Source organism: Periplaneta americana, chromosome 5 (genome assembly GCF_040183065.1).
Source record: "Periplaneta americana isolate PAMFEO1 chromosome 5, P.americana_PAMFEO1_priV1, whole genome shotgun sequence".
In the NCBI taxonomy this organism is placed as follows: Eukaryota; Metazoa; Arthropoda; class Insecta; order Blattodea; family Blattidae; genus Periplaneta; species Periplaneta americana.
Window position 1 is genome coordinate 92,367,817 of NC_091121.1, and position 22,198 is coordinate 92,390,014.

General features: G+C 35.3%; 2 protein-coding genes across 2 annotated transcripts in view; one reads left to right on the forward strand and one right to left on the reverse strand.

The window, feature by feature from the left end:
- Jhbp16 (Juvenile hormone binding protein 16) overlaps nucleotides 1–22,198 on the reverse strand; it is a 266,710-nt gene that overhangs the window by 168,746 nt on the left and 75,766 nt on the right. The window contains exon 2 of the mRNA XM_069826255.1: nucleotides 6,712–6,780. The gene's annotated coding sequence lies outside the window, so the exon portion shown is untranslated. The remainder of the gene's footprint in view (nucleotides 1–6,711; nucleotides 6,781–22,198) is intronic.
- Jhbp1 (Juvenile hormone binding protein 1) overlaps nucleotides 1–22,198 on the forward strand; it is a 53,966-nt gene that overhangs the window by 19,404 nt on the left and 12,364 nt on the right. The window contains exon 3 of the mRNA XM_069826258.1: nucleotides 20,474–20,566. Within this exon, the coding sequence (XP_069682359.1) occupies nucleotides 20,474–20,566 (93 nt within the window). The remainder of the gene's footprint in view (nucleotides 1–20,473; nucleotides 20,567–22,198) is intronic.

A 22,198-nucleotide genomic window follows, 5' to 3' on the forward strand; every position in this document is an offset into this window, starting at 1 on the left:
TAGGTTTTTCACGGTGAATGTGATCACAAACAGATTTTACAATATTCGACCATGTCTTGTAACTTAACATTCCCAAACGTTTCGGCACTGCATACAAATTCCATTACCAGGGCAAATACTGTCCAATAATCTGTTGGGCTACTCCAAGCAACTGAATTTATTATCACTTATTACCATATTTAATTGTAGTGCTACAGTTCTTACATACCATTTTTAATATATCTGGACCATTATATTCATCCCAGCCGGAATAATTTTCCACATGAATAACAACAGCAATAAGTATGAAGTTATCTTTCCAGACATTTTATTTTAGTCTGTCATTTAGGCTAATGGCGCTATGTCAACAACTAGGTTACTTAGCGTTGTGTCGGTGGAATTGATGGTATTTAAGGAGATGACGCCAAGGATTTGTCGTAGATTGCGTTACATTCGCCTTACAGTTGTGCAAAACCTTGGGAAATCCCAACCAAGTAATCAACCCAATAGGTGCGGGGGGGGGGAGAAAAAAAAAGCAGATTATTATTTCGACATCTGTTTGCTCAATTTGGGTGAATAAATTATGCTTCAACTGCTTATATTTAGCAAAATTTTATGTTAATAGTTTTTGAGTTGTCGAATTACCGATACTATGTGTAGTACTGATCGCAAACTGTCTTCATAAACAGAGTATGCAAGCGCGTAATCTGAGGCCCTATTTGTCGCTCTGCGGTTTCTCTACAATCTATTTAATCAATATGTGAGCATAACTCTTCTGTTTTTGTAAGCGTCCACGTAAGTTGAACTCCTGTAGCTATTCAAGAGTTTTCTTATTTCTCTCTAGAAATTTTATTTCACAAAACTTTATTTCTACATCGACTCTATTCAGCAAATAATCTTTACTCGTATGTCAAAGGCACAGAAAGTGTTATAATACTTTCACAGAATTATTCGTAAAATACTTCTGAATATCTTCAGGAATTTCGTGTACCAAGTCTAGATTTCTGCTGATTTACTTCCATAAAAATCAAAATAAATTAAAAATTGATCTTCAGGAATACCGTACGACACAAAATTGCAGTTTCTTTCTAAACACACCCTAATGCCACATAGCTTCTGGATTAAAACACAGCAGAAATTTTTGACCCAGAATATATAATGAATTAATAAGAGCTTACTCTGAACTAAGTACACTGAACACACATAGACTTAGGAAACAAATTAGATTAATTGAATCGGGGATTGCAGAAACAGCAGATGTCACTATGTGTGGCGTATTGACATGTGCTGTTTCTGCAATCCCCGATTCAATAATTATTTAATTGTTCTCTCTTTTCTTAAACTAATTGAGTTTAAAATTGAAGCTTAATAGTCATGTACTTTTGTAATTTCTATATCCGTACATATTATTGCATGCCGTCTGTATTTTTTCCTCTATATTAATTCTATTGTACTGAATGAACACTGTTCAATTTTGTATAACTAAACTGAACCGCGCCCGAGCATGAACTTCTGATCTTTCGGGCTGCAATGCTTACTATAGTGAAAATCTAATGTATTAAATAAATAAATTTATGAAGATTTATGAAGATCTTTAGAATTGTACCACCTTTTTTGAAATAGCTTATGTTGATTGTAATACCGTATACTAAGACCGTATCTCAAAGCTACATTTTCAGCTGAAGTGAACTAAATAGTAATCTAAAAAGCCGGATGTGACGTCTGAAGTCATGATCCAAATGTATATAGTGCATAGCTATTAAGTCCGTAGTAGCTAGTAAACGAAAATGTTTGCTTGATTGATGACTTGTTCACTAAACACGTTGTTAGTAGGCCTACCTTCTTTAGAATGTTTTTAAACATAATTGTAATATATTAAGCCATTATCTTCTGCACGTAACTCGAATTGAAACTGCATTATGACACTGCCTTCTTAATTCAGTGCTGCACCGTGATGTCATAGTTTTTAGAAAAATAATCTATTAATAATGCCGTCTTTCAAGCATACATTTCCAAAGCTATCTAGTGTGTACTTTATAAGTCACTAGTATGTAATATGGATTTGAGCTTTGAGACACGGTCTAAATATTGTATCCTAGCTAGTCAACTTCTCTTCAATTTACTTCTAAGATCGTGCCTGTGTATGTGTCCGTGTATGCGTATGTATGTAGGTGCGCGCGAGTCCTTGTTATGTGTTAGTAATACATTTGTTCAGCACCTTTATAGATTTCAACTGCAACAGTTTCTAATTCCTATATCTGACTTCTTTTTATATTTCAATGGATCTAATCTATGTACTGTATAGTTCTAATTAGAAGAATTGTATAACCTTATCTTACTAGAAATACATATCCATTCGAGTTGAATTCATGACTTTATAGAAAGCCTTCAGATTACTGAGCTACGACTTTTGAATTCAACTGTGGACACTTTCCCAACGAATACAGGTGGTTGACTTGCCTTAGCCGAAACCATTTCAGAGCCTTCGTGTCGACTATGACGTCTGAAAGAGGTTATGGCCATCAATCATCATCTTGCAAGTCACATCCACCGTTTAGGATGATTCACTCCCCCTCTATGCATTCATTGTATCAGCTTGGATATTTAAGGTACACGGTGTTTCGCAAGTGACAAAGCTTTCAAGCAGTTTGTTCGATTATGTAACTTGTCTAGTGTGTCAGATTTTCACATGTAGGCCGTAATTAATTTCTAACGTAAAAAGTTTATGCGGAACCCTATACGGATAAAATTACCCCATTTTTTGCATTGCGATGACGTCACTATTGAAACTATGGAAACAGCAGTGTAAGTGGTTTTCCATGCTGTCTCTCTAGTCTGGAATAATTATTGAGTTTTATGGATATTTATATTATATAACGTTGATATTATAATATATGAACTTCATTTAGTGTTGATTTAAGTTCATAGACACCTACGTGTGATAATAGCCAGAACCTTTAGGGAAAGGGTTTGCAAACCTTTGTTCGATATTGAATCTCGTAACTGAAATAAACACGGAGTAACACAAGAAGAAGAAGAAGAAGAAGAAGAAGAAGGAGAAGAAGAAGAAGAGAATCCGATCAGTATTTTTAAAAATAAAGAGAGGCTTGTTAATTAGAAATATTACAGGGAATGAAGAAACAGATTCTGTTACAACCAAACAAAAGGAGGAGTGTTGAAAACAAATTGCTGCAGATTGTATTGTTTCCAAAGAGTTAGTGTTATGAAAGCGGAAAGAAATATGAAATTTGTAAATAACATAACCTAGAACAATGTTTCTTAACTTTTTTAATGATGTCCTCCTTTTCCTCACTTACTTTAGTGCAGTCCCAAGCTAAGGGTTAGAGTAAATTTTAGAACATGGTAATGTGAATTTTGATATAAATTTAGAAATGAAATAATTTAATCATATTTTTATTTAATGCATAATTCGGATGTTCAAGTTTTCATGGAATAACTTTTAAAAATATATTATTATTATTATTATTATCGTTATTATTATTATTATTATTATTATTATTATTATTATTATTATTATTAAGAGGAGAAAAATTCCCTTCTGCGCGAGGATCGAACCCGGGTCCTTGGTTAATGCACTGATGGACGAAGAATCTACGTAAAGATTAATTTTTTGCTCCTACAGAATTTATCTGTTATGGTAAAAAGTGGAACCTACTGTGGAATCCCGGTCACTAAAGTCATTCAGTTGAGTGCGCTCCTTGTACAATGGCAGTCGGCTTAATATAACATGTCAACATATATGTCGAACATGGAGTAAGGTCATAAAGGGAAAAACACTGAAGGAGGGAGATTTGATCCGGTGCTGTGGATTGAACTTCGGCGTAGCCCAGTGGTTAGAGCGCTTGGTGCGTTAAGCCAAGGACCCGGGTTTGATCCCCGGCGCCGGAGCGAACTTTTCTCCTCTAACAACAATTGCTACCGAAACAGATAAATTCTGTAGGGCCAAAAAATTAATCTTTAGGCTATTATTTTGTTCCCGGCTTCCCATTAACTGTTCCTCGGACCCCTACAGAGGCGCGGTCCCCCGTTTGAGAATCAACGATTTAGAACACAACAGACATAATAATGCATTGTAGGATTATGCGAATGATTACAAAGGTCACGTGAAATATTAACAGAGACCTACGTCTGCATACAATTACAATACATTTCACTTTCAGAAAAAGGTTATTTTCTTTATTTCAATTAAGAATTATTTCGCTCCTGCTAAAATAATAAGTTCAACCATGTTGAACCGAGAAAAATCGTCACATTTGATCTTAGATCAAAATGAAACGATCTTGGATTGGTGTCTGTACGAGAGCTGAGGAACTTCTTTTTTTTCGTGAAAATTCTGGCGCCGTTCGAAATTTTTAAATATACTAATGAAAGGGGCTACACGTACAGTACTAGTAGGGTAGTGTAGGGATCAAACAACCATAAACGACACAGCATTATGCTACTTGAAATGACAGATTATGTGTTCTAAGTAGGTTAGGGTATTTAATAAGTACTCTACACGGCTAGCATCATAGTTATCCGTGTTTATTTATGGTAGTTGGAACAGCAAAACACCCACTCTAAAAATCCATCAGATCACATCCTACATCTTGATTACACAACTTTTAACACTATACCACTTCAGAAAACGTTCTTTGTCTTTCTTGTGTTAAATTTTATATTACCTTGTCAACATGTTTCAGCCTGCTATTGGCTATCTTCGGAACTGATTGTTGTTGGTCTTGGCGGCTTTTGTTTTGTTTCCTGTGGGGGTGTGTTTGTGTAGTGTAATGTGGAGTCAAAGAGTTTGTGTGTTCTGAAATTGAATTGTGTGTTGAGAATTTCATTTGGATGTGTTTTTGTGTGTCTATATTTCGTATTGTTCTATTGTGTTTAGTTTCTGGCTTTTTGGTTGGATGTGTAGAATTTCCATGCCTGTGTTGATGTCTCTGTAGGTGTGGTTAGCATTTGTAATGTGTCTGCATATGTGGAAGTATTTTGAAATTTTGTTCCACATATGCAGAAGGTAGAGTAAAGTTCAGATAGAAATTATCCAATCCCTGCAAGCGATTGCTAGCTTCGTTCAACCAACACGTCACCCCAGAGCGATCATTGGCCCTAGCCCTCCCACATACCACTTGCGCAGAGGTCTTATTCGTCTTTCTACTCTACAGATTCCTGGGACAGACCATAGTTTGTTCGTAGAGAAGGTAATCCACGTAATGTTTCCTAGTTTCGCCATAGAAATGTTTTGGATCTTACTTATCCGTTTGGTGCACAGCAATGATTGAGAAGCCCAAAATGAAGAAAAGTTACATAGAAGAATTCTTCAGAAGTTTCATTAAAGTAGACGTCTTGACGATCTAAGGCCTAATGACTCAAGTTAGGGCGAAACTTCATCAAATTAAAACCATGAGCCATATATTTTGTGAATGCCAAGACAAAATTATGTAGAAAATCATGTATATCTTGTTGCAGAAAAATATAATACATCTTGATTACACAACTTTTAAAAATGTATCACTTCGGAATATGTATGATAAGACTTTCCTGTGTTAAACTTCAACGTATCTCGTTTACATGTTTCGACCTATTTATGGGTCATCTTCAGAACTGGTCGTTGTTGGTCTAGGCGCCTCTTGTTCTGTTTCCTGTGAGGGTGCGTTGGTGTGGTATAGTGTAGAGTCAAAGAGTGTGTGTGTTTTGAAATTGAGTTTGTGTTGAGAATTTCGTTGGGGTGTGTTTTCGTGTGTCTGTATATTTCATATTGTTCTAGTGTGTTTTGTTTCTGGCTTTTTGGTTGGATGTGCAGTATTTCCATGTCTGTGTTGTTGTCTCTGTGGGTGTGGTTAGCATTTGTGATGTGTTCTGCATATGTGGAGGTGTTTTGTAATTTTGTTATGGCTGTAATGTGTTCTTTGTAACGTGTTTGGAACGATCTGCCTGTCTGTCCTATATAGAAGTTTTTGCACCTGCACACAACTCAACTTCAAAACACACACACTCTTTGACTCTACACTATGCCACACGAACGCACCCTCACAGGAAACAGAACAAGAGGCGCCAAGACCAACAACGACCAGTTTTGAAGATGACCCATAAATAGGTCGAAACATGTAAACGAGGTACGTTGAAGTTTAACACAGGAAAGTCTTATCATACACATTCGAAAATATAATAGTTCTCAATCTTGCTCCTAATACTGTCTTGAGGTTTTTGTTACACACTGTACATTATGAATTACATTGTTTTTCTGCACGCAGTTCAATTTTTCGGTTGTTAAAATCACTACTCCCATACTCCATGGATTTATTAGTTTATTTATTCATACAACAATTGAATGAATTATATATGGTAAGTATATTGCGACAATGAGAAAATTATTTTGGTTGAGGAACATAAAATAATCTTAATGTTGATGGCCAGTGTCTACTTGAAACCAGGAGAAATTAAAGAAAACCACAGAGAGTACTCAGGGATGGAAAACTGGACCTTCAATCTACAGAACAATAAAATCGACATAAAATCTGCCACATCACGTAATGTTACCACAGACCTTCTGAATGCAAAAAATTACTTCATATTTTAAAGCACATAACTCCGTGTAAGGAAACAGAAATATGAATGCCAAACAACTTACACTCAATTAGTATTGATACATTACGACTCTACGATGGTTTACTATGAATAATAATATAACCTAGGTAGTTTAAACTCGTGCTGCGTACTCACATTCTGATGCATGTTCTTCGAGATTGATGATATGTATGATGTGATTTACGGCGAAGAATCTTGATCAGCCTAAAACAAGGTACAAGTACAATGGGATTATAAATATTGTCGTCAACAATGAGAGTTAAGTAAGTACATTATAAAGAGTTAAATGTATCTTTGCATAGCCACATATCCCTGAAGTACACAATAAATAACTCTACAATACTAAGTGCTAAATATTTTATCTTCGTATAGCCACCACATCCCTACATCCGAATATTATTAATCTATGCCCATATATTTGAAATATATCTTCCACAAAGATGACGAAAATATCTTTCTCTCATTGACAGGGAAGTATTATTTTTATGTTCTTGTTTAAAACTAACACTTAATTCAAAATAGACTCTAAAATACCTACTGAAAATATTCAGAAGTAGTCTAGTTTGTACATTTTTCTTTGCTGGAGATAAAATGACTTCAAAACGATTCCGAGTTTGACAGAAGTATGTATGGATGTGTGTAGTTGTAGTACGTTATTTTACGACTGTTTGTCAACATCTTAGGTTATTTAGTATCCGAATGAGATGAAGGTGATAATGCCGGTAAAATGAGTCCGCGGTCCAGCACCGAAAGTTACCTAGAATTTGCTCATATTGGATTGAGAAAAAACCCGGAAAAAACCTCAACCAGGTAACTTGCCCCGACCGAGATCGAACCCGGGTCACCTGGTTTTGCGGCCAGACGCGATAACCGTTACTCCACAGGTGTGGACTGTATGTGTGTACGTATGTGTGTATCTATCTATGTATGTATGTATGTATGTATGTATGTATGTATGTATGTATGTATGTATGCACGCATGCATGTTCTAAGACAGTAATATTAATAAAGACAGAAACATAATACAAAATAGATATAGGAACTAGGGGTAAAATATTATATTGAAATTTGTATATTAATGAATATAAGGAGTTGTAATGAATGAAATACTAAGTGTCAAACAGTATAGAATAGAATGAGTGGGCTATAAGGCCTTCTCTTCCACTCAACCAGCCTTAATCAATACAATAGTGACATAAACTACATATTAAGTTATGAATATTTACAGTAGGCCTACACTAAAGATTCTCCAGCAATATTATTCAGTTAAATTTTAACGACTAGTACATGTTTACTTAATTTGAGATAATGCCTTTACGAAAAGTAATAACTTAATTTATGAGCTAATGTAATTAAATTCAGTCTATATGCAATAGCTTATGTAAAGAAATATAATTAAGTTGATATAGCTAGTTAAATGATGACAATTAATTTAATAGTAGTTTATTAGAACTATGTTACAGGGAGCGAAATAAAAATCTAAAATATATAGATATAATGAGAATAATTTTAATGTAATGAGATTTTGTCATTAGAGGTTTTGTATTCTATTTAGAGAAATTAATTGTGATAATAAGAATGGACAGATGTTAGTTTCATACACAAGTCACAAATATTAATCAGTAATGAGTCTGTTAAGTAAGAACCTAGTTTTTGTCCAACAACTCCTTACATTACTCGGAAGCGAGTTCCAATTTCTAGCAACTGAAACTGTATAGGATGAAGAATATAAAGATGTCTTGTGGTAAGGTATAATGAGTAAACTGTTATGATGAGACCTGGTACTTAGCTGATGATATGCGAATTACAATAGGCCTAATTTGTATAAAGGCGTAGGCTAAAACTAACTCGGTTATGGGATGCTACCCACAGGTGAAAGAAATGAAGTAACAACAGACGGGTGGCGATGATATTATATTTTTATATGCCTTGCCAGAAGCTTTGAAACTTCGTCTTGAAAATTAAATAGCAAAACTTCGGGTTGTTTAGACTATGTTTGTTGAGATGTTGGTCTATATAAACAGACAAACAACTTTCCCAGGAAAAGATAGGAACAGAGAAGAAAAATTAATAGCTCTTTCGTGGTAGTTTTGAGCAGGTCCTTCCATATGATCCTGCAGTACTGTAACTTGTGAGTAGCTAGTGATAATCATTCTCTGAAGAGGAATTATACTTCTATGCGAGGTAAAACGTTACATGAATGAAAGTAGGTATTGAATATTCACTGTATATTACAAAAAAGATCGAAAGAGGATTAAGTATGTGAATATCAAAAAACAGATAAGTGAAGTGAGAATGTAAATAGAAGTTTCCAATTTTTATCCTAAATGAAGTTGAAAAATGGGTGTTCAAGTTTGAAGTAGCGACTCTTTTGAAAATACAAGCAGATAACCTGTCTTCTTTCTAAACAGCGGCAAATCTCAAAACGTGGTAACTTGTAATAACAACATTTTATCAATAATGTTAACTTATAGTTGCATTTCGAAATTGTATATTAACCGTTATAGAATAGTAGAATTAACTGGAGATGTGGTCTAGAACAGTAAGGTAGATCTACTTAATTACTTACTTACTGGCTTTTAAGGAACCCGGAGGTTCATTGCCGCCCTCACATAAGCCCGCCATCTGTCCCTATCCTGAGAAATATTAATCCAGTCTCTATCATCATATTCCACCTCCCTCAAATCCATTTTAATATTATCTTCCCATCTACGTCTCGGCCTTCCCAAAGGTGTTTTTCCCTCCGGCCTCCCAACTAACATTCTATATGCATTTCTGGATTCGCCCATACGTGCTACATGCCGTAGGTAGACCTAATATAATTATATTAATACAAATTTAATGGTTTTATTACCATTTGTGTAGAAAAAAAATATCAAAAATAATTTATAATACTTTACTATGGTCTAGAGCAGTGGTCGACAAAGATTACGTCAAATAAAATACAGCCCGCAAAACACAGCAAAGAGGAAGGTTGTAGGGAAGAGGTATAAGAGGAGAAGGAGAGGAATATCTTCACTATTGCAAGTTTTCAGTGCGCAGAGACTGACAATGAACATACTTAAACTGCATAACTTTGAATGAACAAATGATGGCTAAGGGAGGGAGATCATGTCTTACCCCTCCACCCTGCTTGTGTATTGGCGAGTAAAGTAATTCCAACCACAGGCCTAGACTATCGAATTTGCAGCAAATAATTACGTTTATATTTATTTACTTATTTACTCACATATTTACTTATTTATTTATTTATTTACTTATTTACTTATTCATTCATTCATTTATTTATTTACTAATTTAATATAATCTAATCTAATTTAATCTGCTAAAGAAATTTACAAATCGTCTCAAATATTTATGTATTTACTAATTTAATATAATCGAATCTAATTTAATCTCCTAAAAAAATTTACAAATCGTCTCAAATTAAAACAGTTTCGATAAAGGTTTGAATTTTGAACACCCAATATGATTATAGCCTACTTTATATGACAGAAAAGTGCGTTAAACTCGCGTATGTAATAATGATTAATGTTGCTTTGAAGAATAACCGTGAGGTCAAGTTGTACCTGCACAGCCTTCTCAATACATATTTCCGATGACTACAAAGGATGGGCTCAAATTCCGATATAAGTCGATAAGCTGGAGTTGCTCCAACTAGGAAGGTAGACATCTGTGTTTAAGTTCTTCTATTTTACGTCGGCGTTAACACGAAGAAGGGAAGAACTTGTCTTGCAGAATATTAGTGAGAATAATATTTCTGGACTAGTAGAAAAACTCTAAGTTTCCAAGTATTGCTACCACAGAAATTACATTCTATGGGTAAAATGAAATTAGAATACATATCACGTTAGCTTATGCAGTAAGACTCATGAATAGCTTCTCATGTATCATCATATGACACTACATAAATTTGTCAGGTGTAGTATTAATCATCTACTATCCGTAAGTGCCGACGTTTAATCACCGATTCACAATCAGTGGAATGCACGAAGCAAATACGCATGCATGCATACATACATACATTCAAAATACATTTAAAAATACGAATAACTACAGTGTGTTCAGCTCCGCTCCCGTGAGGGAACATGCCGATCAAACATGTTCGCATGGCCTATCTATCCGTAAAATCCCACGTATTTTTGGTCATACAACTTTGATACTAACATGCACGCAACTATATTTTTATTTCATAATGATTACTAATCTGTATTAGAGAAGTGGCACTTGTTTGCATTTACACATTGCCGATATATATTTCTTATTAAATTATCCACAAACTTTTAGAAAAAAACACGGGAATTTTACTTGAAGAAAGTGATGAGATTGTTTTTCGGGATTTACTTCCAAACCTAAGTATATGATTATGTCTCGCGATCAGAACATAATGCGAAATGGAAATTAAGAATTTGAAATTTATCCTCTGAAAAGATGGAAAAATAATACCTTGGAGCAACAGTAACAAATATAAATGGCATTCGAGAGAAAATTAAACGCAGAATAAATATGGGAAATGCCTGTTACTATTCGGTTGAGAAGCTTTCGTCATGTAGTCTCTTTCAAAAGAACTGAAAGTTAGAATAATTCATAAAACGGTTATATTACCGGTTGTTGTGTAAGCCTAGTTGTGAAACTTGAACTCTCACTTTGAGAGAGGAACAGAAGCTAAGAGTATTCGAAAATGTGCTTAGGAAAATATTTGTGGCTAAAAAGGATAAAGATACATGAGAATGAACAAAGTTACAAACCTCAGAATTGAACGCGTTGTATTCTTCACCCAATATAATTAGGAATATTAAATCTAGACATTTAAGATGGGCAGAATATGTAAATCCAGAAATGCATATAAAGTGTTAGCTGTGAGACCTGAAGGGAAAAGAACTTTGGAGAGGTCAAGACATAGATGGAAGGATAATATTATATTAATATTATAATATTAAAATACACAGATTTGAAAGAAATTACAAAATATATGGTTTATCTAACGACGCTCGCAACTGCCGAAGTTATATTAGCTTCGCCGGTGTGCCGGAACTTTGTCCCGCAGAAGTTCTTTTACATGCCACTAAATCTAGTTACATGAGCCTGTCGCATTTAAGCACACTTAAATACCACCTACCTGGACCGAGATCGAACCCGCAACCTCAGGCTATATCAACTGCATCAGTCAGGGCGACGATTTGAGGGATGTAAGATATAATGCTAGGAACTGGATTAATCTTGCTCAGGATAGGGACCGATGGCGTGCTTATTTGATGGCGACAATGAACCTCCGGGTTCTTTAAAAGTCATTTGTGAGCAAGTTCTTCACATCTAATACCAAGAAAGTAAGGTATCTTATTAAATAACCCCCCTAGTATAAACGAACATGTAGACAATATAAGGAGAGAAATTTTAAGAATTATATAAATGCGTAAAACTTTTGTGTATCAATAACAATTTCATCGAAAGATGTCAGAAATGTGTGAATGCACTCTGACACCACTTTGAACAACGCCTATAATATAGGTTAGGCCTAGTACTCATTTTGAAATAAATATATAATTGTGTGGATGCTTGAATTAATAAATTATATGAATTAAAAGAATGTTTACGACACAGTCTACGCCGATCATGCAAGTCTGATCCGCAGTTTGCGGCCAACAGCGAAGCTGAACGCTCTGTGTACCGTGAAGCATGTAGTATTCTGACATACATACATAGTGAAATCATTTCTCTTTAGAAGCAATTCATCACGTTTAATCATTGTACAACATAAATAAATCTCTTGATTACACACTTAAAGACGTTTACGGTCCAAATTATTTATTACTTAAGAAGTTGTTCTAAGTACTGAGACATCATAAATTAGTCGAAAATAGGCATCCTTTCACGTCTCTTAGTCATTATTCCTCCGTGCAGCTTTATGAACGATTGAAGACTCTTCCTCATAGCTCGGAATGCTTCTTGTTATCCACTAGCGCATGTGCACAGCAATGCTCTTCGCGCATACATCGGTTAAGTAACAGATTTTGTAACAGAGCTCACAACACGAAGATCGTAAACCATTACCGTAAGGCATTTGAGGCACATTAGAAAACACCTCATTTTTCTGCATTTTAATGATATTTACTGTGCAATTGCGCAATGTTTGAGTCATGAGTAGTGTTTTGTTTGTAATTGAGTCCTCATTTTCTTTATTTCCAAATAGAAAATAGTAGGCCTACTGGATGAAATGGTTTTCTTGCATCCATTATATCAGCCCTGGGCACAACGGGGAAGTGGAATGGAACTCTGAAACCACTCCCATGTCCTTTCCACTTCACTCCTTATAAACAAACGCATAGCAGGCACGGTGTATCAGTGATGAATTTCAGGCGACCTGCAAAAGCGAAAGTTCGTAAAGCCTTTGATGCAATCCGTCACTGCGCAGTGGTTAACTGCCGGTCTACATTTCGTCCCATAACGTTTGACAGGAGAAGTAAACATTGCCGAGGAGAGAAGTATAATTGCCATTCAGCTAATGGCAGAGGTCTCATTCCACGCTGATCTTGAAGTTGGGTGGTGGTAGAACGCTTCAGACCGTCCAACTTCAAGACAAGCGTGGAATGAGACCTCTGCCATTGGTTGAATAGCAATTATACTTCTCTCCTCTGCCGGCAATGTCTACATCTCCTGTTAGACTTTATGGAACGAAGTATAGTCGTCTCAGCCGGGGAAGGTGGAGTGAGAAGTTAAGAGGAAATCTGTATGACTCATTTATTGAGCTAATAGCGTCCAGACCTGCATTAGATGAATACTAATGTAGGCTATAATTTATCAGGTTATTTACGAATAGCTTCCATTGTTAAAAAAACATTAAAACAATACAAGAATAATAATAATAATAATATTATTATTATTATTATTACTATTATTATTATTTACGTTCTTTTACTCAGTACCTAATTTTCTTTATTTCGGAGAAAATTAGAAGCTAATAAATGATTATGGAGCAATGACGGAATGTCAATTTGTAGGCCTATATAAAAATCCAATTCTTTAGAACGAAACTGATTAACAACCTCTTTTGTCCATGAGGATTCTAAAAAAAGATCTCGGAAGCATAATTATACCAATTTTGATTACAGTACATTTTAAAAAAGCTAACTAATTCAGAATTAAGAACCCTTTACATCACTCGAAAATACTCAAACATTTCTGAAAAAACAACAACAGCCTTTATAGCTTCCACATCAGACTGCATCTGTGGTAGCGCACTGGTCTTCTATTTAAGCGGTCCGGGTTCGATCCCGGCTAAGTCGTGATGGAATTTGTCAAAGACGTTGCAAAGGGTTTTTCTCAGGGTACTTTTATCAGCCTCTATCATTCCATCAATACTGTCCACCAACCCTTTATTCAATCTATCATCTGCAATAGTAAAAATAGGTTAGGATAAAGTCTAGGGGCGGTATGGGTTTCCGATGCTATTATAGAGAGGGATTGGGACTCCGGGTCCCTTGTATTCGGACAGAATATTTCTCTATCAGGGGCCTAGGCAGAATGTCCTAACTGTGAGCGTCAGCTGATCAGAAAGAACTAGGGGCTTATAAAATTACACGTCCGCAAAACAGGACCTAGCTCTATCAAGGGCTGAGACAGGATGACACACCTGTCAGCGACAGATTCATGAAGGCCAGCCAGGTCAACTGTCGGGCATTGAGAATCGCATTTATAGAACTCACAATGGGCCAAAACATACCGTCCCGGACTACAATTAATTGGAGAAGTATTTTTTCATATGTCCCGCGCCGTAGTGTGATGGGCTAAGGCATCATGCCTGAACTCGCGTTATGGAATGAGCCCTGGTTCAGGTATTCATGAGAGAATAAAATTTCGCCCAGTGTATGGACCGGTACCCAACCAACATCGCTATGAATTTGGGAAACAACAATAGGTAAAAAAAAAAAACTGGTTCCACGGCTGGTTGGATGATCGTGTTAACTACGTAATGGTTTGATGATCGTTCACTTCTGCTGATGTATGGACGAGAGGCCAACAGCCCTCGTAAAACCCAACCAAGCAGCCAGCTTCCACATCGCCAAATGAAACGTCGCGAAGAAAATTAATACTCCTGTGTTGTCCGTGTGCCTGTTAGTTTTACGTCAAGCGTCCTCGTGACCCATTTCAATTCAACGAAAGCTCAGATCGTATTGTCATTTAAATTTGGTTCTTTTTTAAAAAGTCAATTGTCTTCAACCACTCAGTGTGTGACCTAATGCCACCGTCTCTTCCAATGATGTAATCAGTCCTTTCAACACCTTTCTGAGGTCGGCAACGAGGAAGGACAGTCCTGGCGGGTGAAAGGCAGCCTGCAGTTATGTAACATTCAGCAACTCGGTAGCTCTTAATTTACGATTACATCAATTGCAGGTAACAAATTTGTTGCACTGTACGCTAAATAACCTAGTACAGTACCTGGCTATATTAATATGACCAGCTACAACTTTTAAAAAACTTTATTTTAATTCTACATTTACTGCAAATTTATATTTGAAAATAGGACTATAAATCTCCACTACATTTTCAAAGCACATTTTGAAAAATATTTACATTTTCATATTACAAAATGATGGAATACTGTTTATTTAAGCCCATGTGAAGTCCTTAAATTTTACAGTTCCTCATTTTGTTTTAATAACATCCTCAACTCTTAAGTGGCACACTCAATAATTTTGGTTGTAATAACATGTCTAAGGGTTTCCTTTTTCACGAGTTCTCACAAATTCTCGATTTGGTTCAAATCCGGAGAATTTCCGGGGAAAGGAAAAAGAGGAATTTCTTTTTGACAGAAAGGTTTTCACTCTTAACAGTGTGACAATATGCCTCATCATGCATAAGTGTCATTTTGTAATCTGAAGATATAAATATTGTTCAAAATTGTTCTGAAAATATGGTGTAGATAATATAGTTCTAGTTGTATTTATATATATATATATATATATATATATATATATATATGTATATATATATATAAATATAAAATTGCAATAAATGTAGAATTAAAGTATTTGAAATATTTTAAGTGATTCTATTAATGTAGCCAGGTACTGTAATTTATTTAAAACCTTGGATTGAATTACAATACACTGGCAGAGTACCATGTTTAATATTAATTATTTCAGAAGCTTTTCTAAGGATCATTCTACATCGAGTTAAGAAGCAGTTATCTTGTGACTGTAGAATAAAATGACTTGAGCAGGCGCTGGACTGCTTATCCCTCATTATGTTCTGATAATATGAGCGAAGTTGTTGACGTGAGCACTGAGCAGTTTCTTGTTTACAACTCTGGTTTAATGGCGATGTTATTTGAACCCAGGTCCCTCAAATAAACTCGCAGAATAACTCGTGGTTTTATGGGAATTTTACTTGTATTGAAATTTACAACAGATGAGATATATGGTTAAAATTCAACATGTATCCAACACGTGAAAGAATGGTGAAGAAAGTTCTCCGAAGGAAGAACAGTCGTTAGTGATGAGTAAGGTTCGGATAAAATAGCTGTATCAGGATAGGCATCCTTGGTCCGTGCATTTTGTTTACAAAATTGATTAGTTTTCGCGCGTCCTCTAGCCGACAGTAGTGACGACATATTATATTCAGTTCCTGTCGGCTGTATTGTCAGGTCACTGATGTTTTAGCTAGGGATGGGGAGTCATCTTCCCAGCACGTAGAGTTTTAGCTAGTGCAAGGGGTAGTGTTTACTTACTCCGAAGCAAGTCAAGGCCCTATCCTATACAGCTACGTTATCCAAACCTTAGTGATGACCATCACAGCGACAGAATCACTCGCTCCAACCAATGCCATGAACTAGAAATTGAAAAAATGATTCTGGCGGACATAACACAAACGATACGAAACATTGCTACCAGATATCGACTTTTAATTAGATATGCTTGATCTATGGATAGCAATAGAAAAATTTTAAATTTTTCTCTTCAACACTGTTAGCAGTTTAAGAAAGAAGAATGTAGTTTCTGGAGACCATCAAAGCAGACGATAAGGCGTAGATGCACTATTAGGCCTACATACCTAAATTCAAGCGGTAGTCACTGAAATGGTAGTCCTCAACAACAAATTGAACAGAAAGAGTTCAAAATAGCTCCGCCGGCAGACAAAGTTTTCGGAATAAACAAGATGTTATTTTCGTGTTTATGGAAAATAAAACAGGAGTAGTAAACGTTACTATGCAACATTTTGTAAACTGAAGAAGGCAATTAGAAGGAAATAGCCTGATATTTGCTCTAGGTATGTGAATTTTGTTAACGATTACGCTATTTACACATTACACATCAAACACAGGACTTTAATATTTTAAATTGCGTATTTCCATAAACTTTCCTTCCTCATCGTAGATATTGCTCCTTTCTAGTTACAAGTTCTTCAGCTGAAGAAGAAACACTTTGAATGTTGACGTTTTCTGGACGATAGAATGGTACGAAATGATGTCAGAGAGTGAGTTCAATATTAGAGTCAAAAGTTTCACTGGGAAGAAATTTCTTCAATTTCTTACTAAGATAGTATAAATATGTAAATATTCTCGTAAATTTATAAGCTGTTTCGTTAGAATAATTATTTGTATAAGCACTTAAACTTTATCATGAATTTACGGGCATATTGTATACTATTCTACGTAGGCTATACCGGCATTTAAAACAGACCTCCTGATAATTCTTCGGACAAAATTTGCTTGGCTTGAATGTTATGTCTTATTTAACGACGCTCGCAACTACAGAGGTTATATCAGCGTCGCCGGATGTGCCGGAATTTTGTCCCGCAGTTCTTTTGCATGCCAGTAAATCTACTGACATGAGCCTGTCGCATTTAAGCACACTTAAATCCTATCGACCTGGCCCGGGATCGAACCCGGAACCTTGGGCATAGAAGGCCAGCGCTATGCCAACTCGCCAACCAGGTCGACCTTGGCTTGAATGGGGACATATGATATTAATAGTTTTTGCGTAGGTGGGAGGTGTAAAAGTGATGTGAAAATCAACTTCTTATTTTAAATTGATTGATGTGTTTTATTGTTGACCTTTTAACAGTGTGTTTGAAGATGGATACGACGACTCTGTTTGGAGGGTCATTCAAGATAGTTTAAGGTCAATGGCTAAGAAAATAGCTTACTTCAAGGAGCCGATTAAGTACTTGGTTGTCCTACTGCAAACTTGAAATCATATAAATCGAATGAAAACAAACATTCAACTTGCTGTATGTTCATGGTCACCATTTTGAATACCCAATATGATGTACGTCTGTGTCCACACCTGTGGAGTAACAGTTAGTGAGTCTGGTCGCGAAACCAGGTGGCCGGGTTCGATTCCCGATCGGGACAATTTACCTGGTTGAGGTTTTTTTCCGGGGTTCTCCCTCAACCCAATATGAGTAAATGCTCGGTAACTTTCGGTGTTGGACCCCGGATTCATTTCACCGGCATTATCACCTTCATCTCATTCAGACGCTAAATAACCTTAGATGTTAATAAAGCGTCGTAAAATAACCTACTAAAATAAAAATAAATAAATAAATAAATAAAAAATGTAAGTCTGTTGCCGAAATGTTTTATCTTTTTTTTTTCATAAAAGTTTTGTTGATCGTTGAGTTTCAACGACTCGGAATGACCCTCAAACATATGCATTATATGTCTTCAAAGACATTATTAAAAGATAAATAGTAAAATTTATCAATCCATTGAAGGTAAAGAAAGTGGATCTGTTATCTCCTCCACACTTCAACCTATTAAAAAATATTTATGAATACCACATCATGTTCCCCTTTAATCTAAGCAACTTTTGTCTGAAGAATGTTCTTCTATCACTAAAAATGGTGGCGTTGTTAAGGTGGCCTGTTTTAAGTGCCTCACCCTGCATAGTCGACCATTATTTCAATTTGAGGGGCAAAAGTATAGAAAACATACAAAAGATTGACTTCGTACTACGTTCCGTAATATTTAATGTGTTGATACTGTAAGCTAAGCCTCCCAGTGAGCCACATGTTTATGTTATTCTATTATGTAACTATACTTGCTAAGCCAATCCGTCTCTACTTCCTGAACTATAATATCCGTACAATCGAGTAAATACAACACTAATGTCACTGCGGCCAGAGCTAATCCAGTAATGAATGAGTTAAAGTTTCAGCATATTATTGCAGTCCATGTTGAAAATTGTAGACAGCAGAAATAAATATTCTCGATATGACAGAAGACCAAAAGGGACTTGTAAGAAGCCAAAAGTCGTAAAAGACTCCGTATTCAGAAGAAGAGAATTGGATTCGTATTGTGAATGACGAAAACTATAATAATTAAGATCTGCGGGATACAGCATGCCTGAAGAGAAATTCAGAGACCAAGAAAATATGGAATGAATTCTTTCTTGTGTAATCAGGTTGAAGAACTCATAAGAAGAAGAATGGACTAACTACAAGCCGAGGGAGGTGGAGGAAATTAACAGCTAAATTAGATTTAAATTACACTCAGCAAACGCCTTTTACTATTGATTACCACATACACAGTATTGTCAGATGGGTTGCCGATATAGCACGGCGTTAGCATTCAATTAATTATGCGGTAGTATTATTTAACAGAAGCTGTAACAATTTGACTAGTGATGAGAATATTTAGCATAAATTCGATGGCTGAGAACCAAACAGTTCTAAGTCCAACATTTTATAAGGAAGAAATCTGTGTTTCATTGTATTCCAGTTCTTGTCTGCATATATGAATCGAACAAAATTGTAAAGTTGCTGTGACGCTATTCCAAATTGTTTCATGAAGCTTTGAATGTCATGAGTTTAAAATAACTCCCCTGAAAAAAATTGTAAAATGGACTTAGAACAATCTTATTATGGGCCATCGAATTGTTGAATAATTTCATTCTTATGAAAGACAATCTGCCTCCACATCAGTCGTGGAGGAAGAAAAGAAAGAAGCAGTTTAGGTTCACCAACTCATAACAAATATATCAGAAATACTAATCCTGTAACAATTCTACGGCTACTAAAGTATGTAAAAAGCAATTTAAATTTAATGAGATGTATTAACGAAATTCAGCAACCAAAATGAAGATTGTACACATTTTTAACAAGAGGAGTTAATTTTACCTTTTGTGATTTAGAAGTAACTTCCCCACAAATATAACAAAAGTGATTTGGGTTATTAATACACTTGCGGGGCATTTTGCATATTTACCGCCAATTTCTATTATAGAAATTATCATGTAATCAAATATACGTTATTTTATAATCACTCACAATAATGTTTAAAACACTTTACATTTTAACTATTTGGAGCGCACTCAGAAACCAGTCACTGAACTAAATTTCTAAAGAAATGAAAAGATGAGGGTAAGATTTGATCTGCAAGTGTCATAAACCCATCCTCACGCCCCCGTTGCAGGCTGTTCCAAAAATATTTAGTCGAATGAATCTTTGCTAATAATAAAAACTTAACGAAATCGCCTGACCTGTTTATTGTAGAAATGAGAACTAATCTATCACAATGAAAGCTATTTTCATATTTAGCGACCTAAAATTAGTAAGTTCTGAATAATTTTATCTCGGATACATCTTGGCTGTTGACTAGTGTTATGTATCTATTGTGCATTAAATTACATATTCAAAGGTAGGAGAATTACTTCATATTCTATATAAAAACACATATTCAAAGAGGCCTTTAAACACCTTTCATGTGCACAATGGTTCAGAAAACGTCTTCAGAGGATTTAGCTGTACTCTTTTCACGTTTCTCTTATATGATGATGATGATCAACTATTTCTTTAACATACGAAATTTATTATTCAATTCTATTTAATATTGTAATGATATGTAACGCAAATGATTTACCAGCATTTTGTTAAGATTGTCGTTTTCTGTTTCCAGCTCCCTATGTGAAACAATGTCAAATCGGAGACCCAAAGATTGTAGAATGCATCATTGGGGCGTTGCATCACTTGAGGCCGTACCTGGCTAAAGGTAAGTAACCTCGAAGACGAGTAACTCTGATGCAATATAAAGAAGCATGCAGTTTGTTAAGAAGAACGATTTCTCTTTTTAATTGCAGTTGTAAGATGTTACTGAGATTTCCTTATTTGTGAAAGACTAAGCATGTTCGGAATAATAAAACTTCGTAGAAACTTAAGTTGATAGCTTTAACACATCCTGAAAAATGATAAAGAGCATGAAATCTTTCTACGAAGAAGACAAAGTTCTGATCTATTAAATGGATCATTTACACTTGGTCAAAATGAAACTGGCCAATCTCTTGAGCAGTTAAAATTTTCTAAGTTCCTCCGGGTGAGCGCGCAGTTCACTACCGTAAACCTCCGTGCGCCGCTTTAGTTAACTCCATAATACAAGGCGCTGATTTGGGCTACCTCCACAGCATGCTTCGAATCACCGTAGTGTTGTCCTTTATTTTATTTTTTACAACTCGTTTTATTGTAATATAGTCAAATAATTTTGCTTATGTTACTTCATGTTACTTACATATAATTACAAAATTGGTAAACATTTGTGGTTATAATTCTAGAAAATCAGAATATATCTTGTCATAAGAATTATGGTTTTTCTTCTTGTTTACAATTACTACGTTTAGGCCCTGATCTCTGATTTAGGTTAGTATAATCATATTCCCTGTAGCGCACTTTGCAAATTAAGTATTACCAATTATTTAACCGTCAACATATTTGCTGAATGTTCCTTAGGCAATGGACTGCAAAGCAGCAGCGATTAATAAAATAATTAACACACCATTTTAATATGAAAGCTCCTAATTGTCGACTTTAGTGTTACTTCCATCTAGCGTCAAAAGCTCCTAAAATAATAAAGCGAAAGGTATTCTAAGAATAAAAAATGACGAAAACCTGTTATATTTTCGCTGATGCATTTAAAAGGCAAAAAAAACTTTAGTAGCTCCACGAAGATCTAAACTTGCAACCTCACCACTAGGCTAAGAGTACTACTGCAGTAAGAACGGCATTGTAACGAGCAATAGTCATACTCCACTTGAGAACCTGTTATACAGTAACTTAAACATTATAGTGTTTATGTTACAATATTAACTGTTTAAACACTCTGAACAATCCGTCTGTTTTAAATCTCGTATATGAATTATATTCTCGGAAGATTTTGTGTTCCCCATTGTAACTACTATAAATATATACGCAATCTTTTGAACAAAGCCTGACTGTCCCGAGCGCTCACGGAAATACCAGATTCGAACTTAGACTCCAAGTCTGTTTCTCGTGATTCATAAATAAGAAGGTTCCTGAATCTGTATTTGAAAATTTCATAAATTCTACATATTTAGCATATTTTATTCATCTTCCTGACCCAAATGATAGTAAGTTTATATTGGTTCACAAAACGTAACTCGATTTTCTAACTTTCTGCGTCCAGATCATGCATACGCCGTATAGGTACAAACGAGTGATTTAAATATTCTACTCTTCCCTCTTCCTACGCAAGTATCTTCTTAACAGAGTTTCTTACGATTAAATTGCATTGTGTTATGATTAATATCGTTGCATATTATTGGATATTAACGCAATGATACAAATTTTTTCAAATTATTTCTAGTAAAGCAGAACTTATTTTATAGAACTT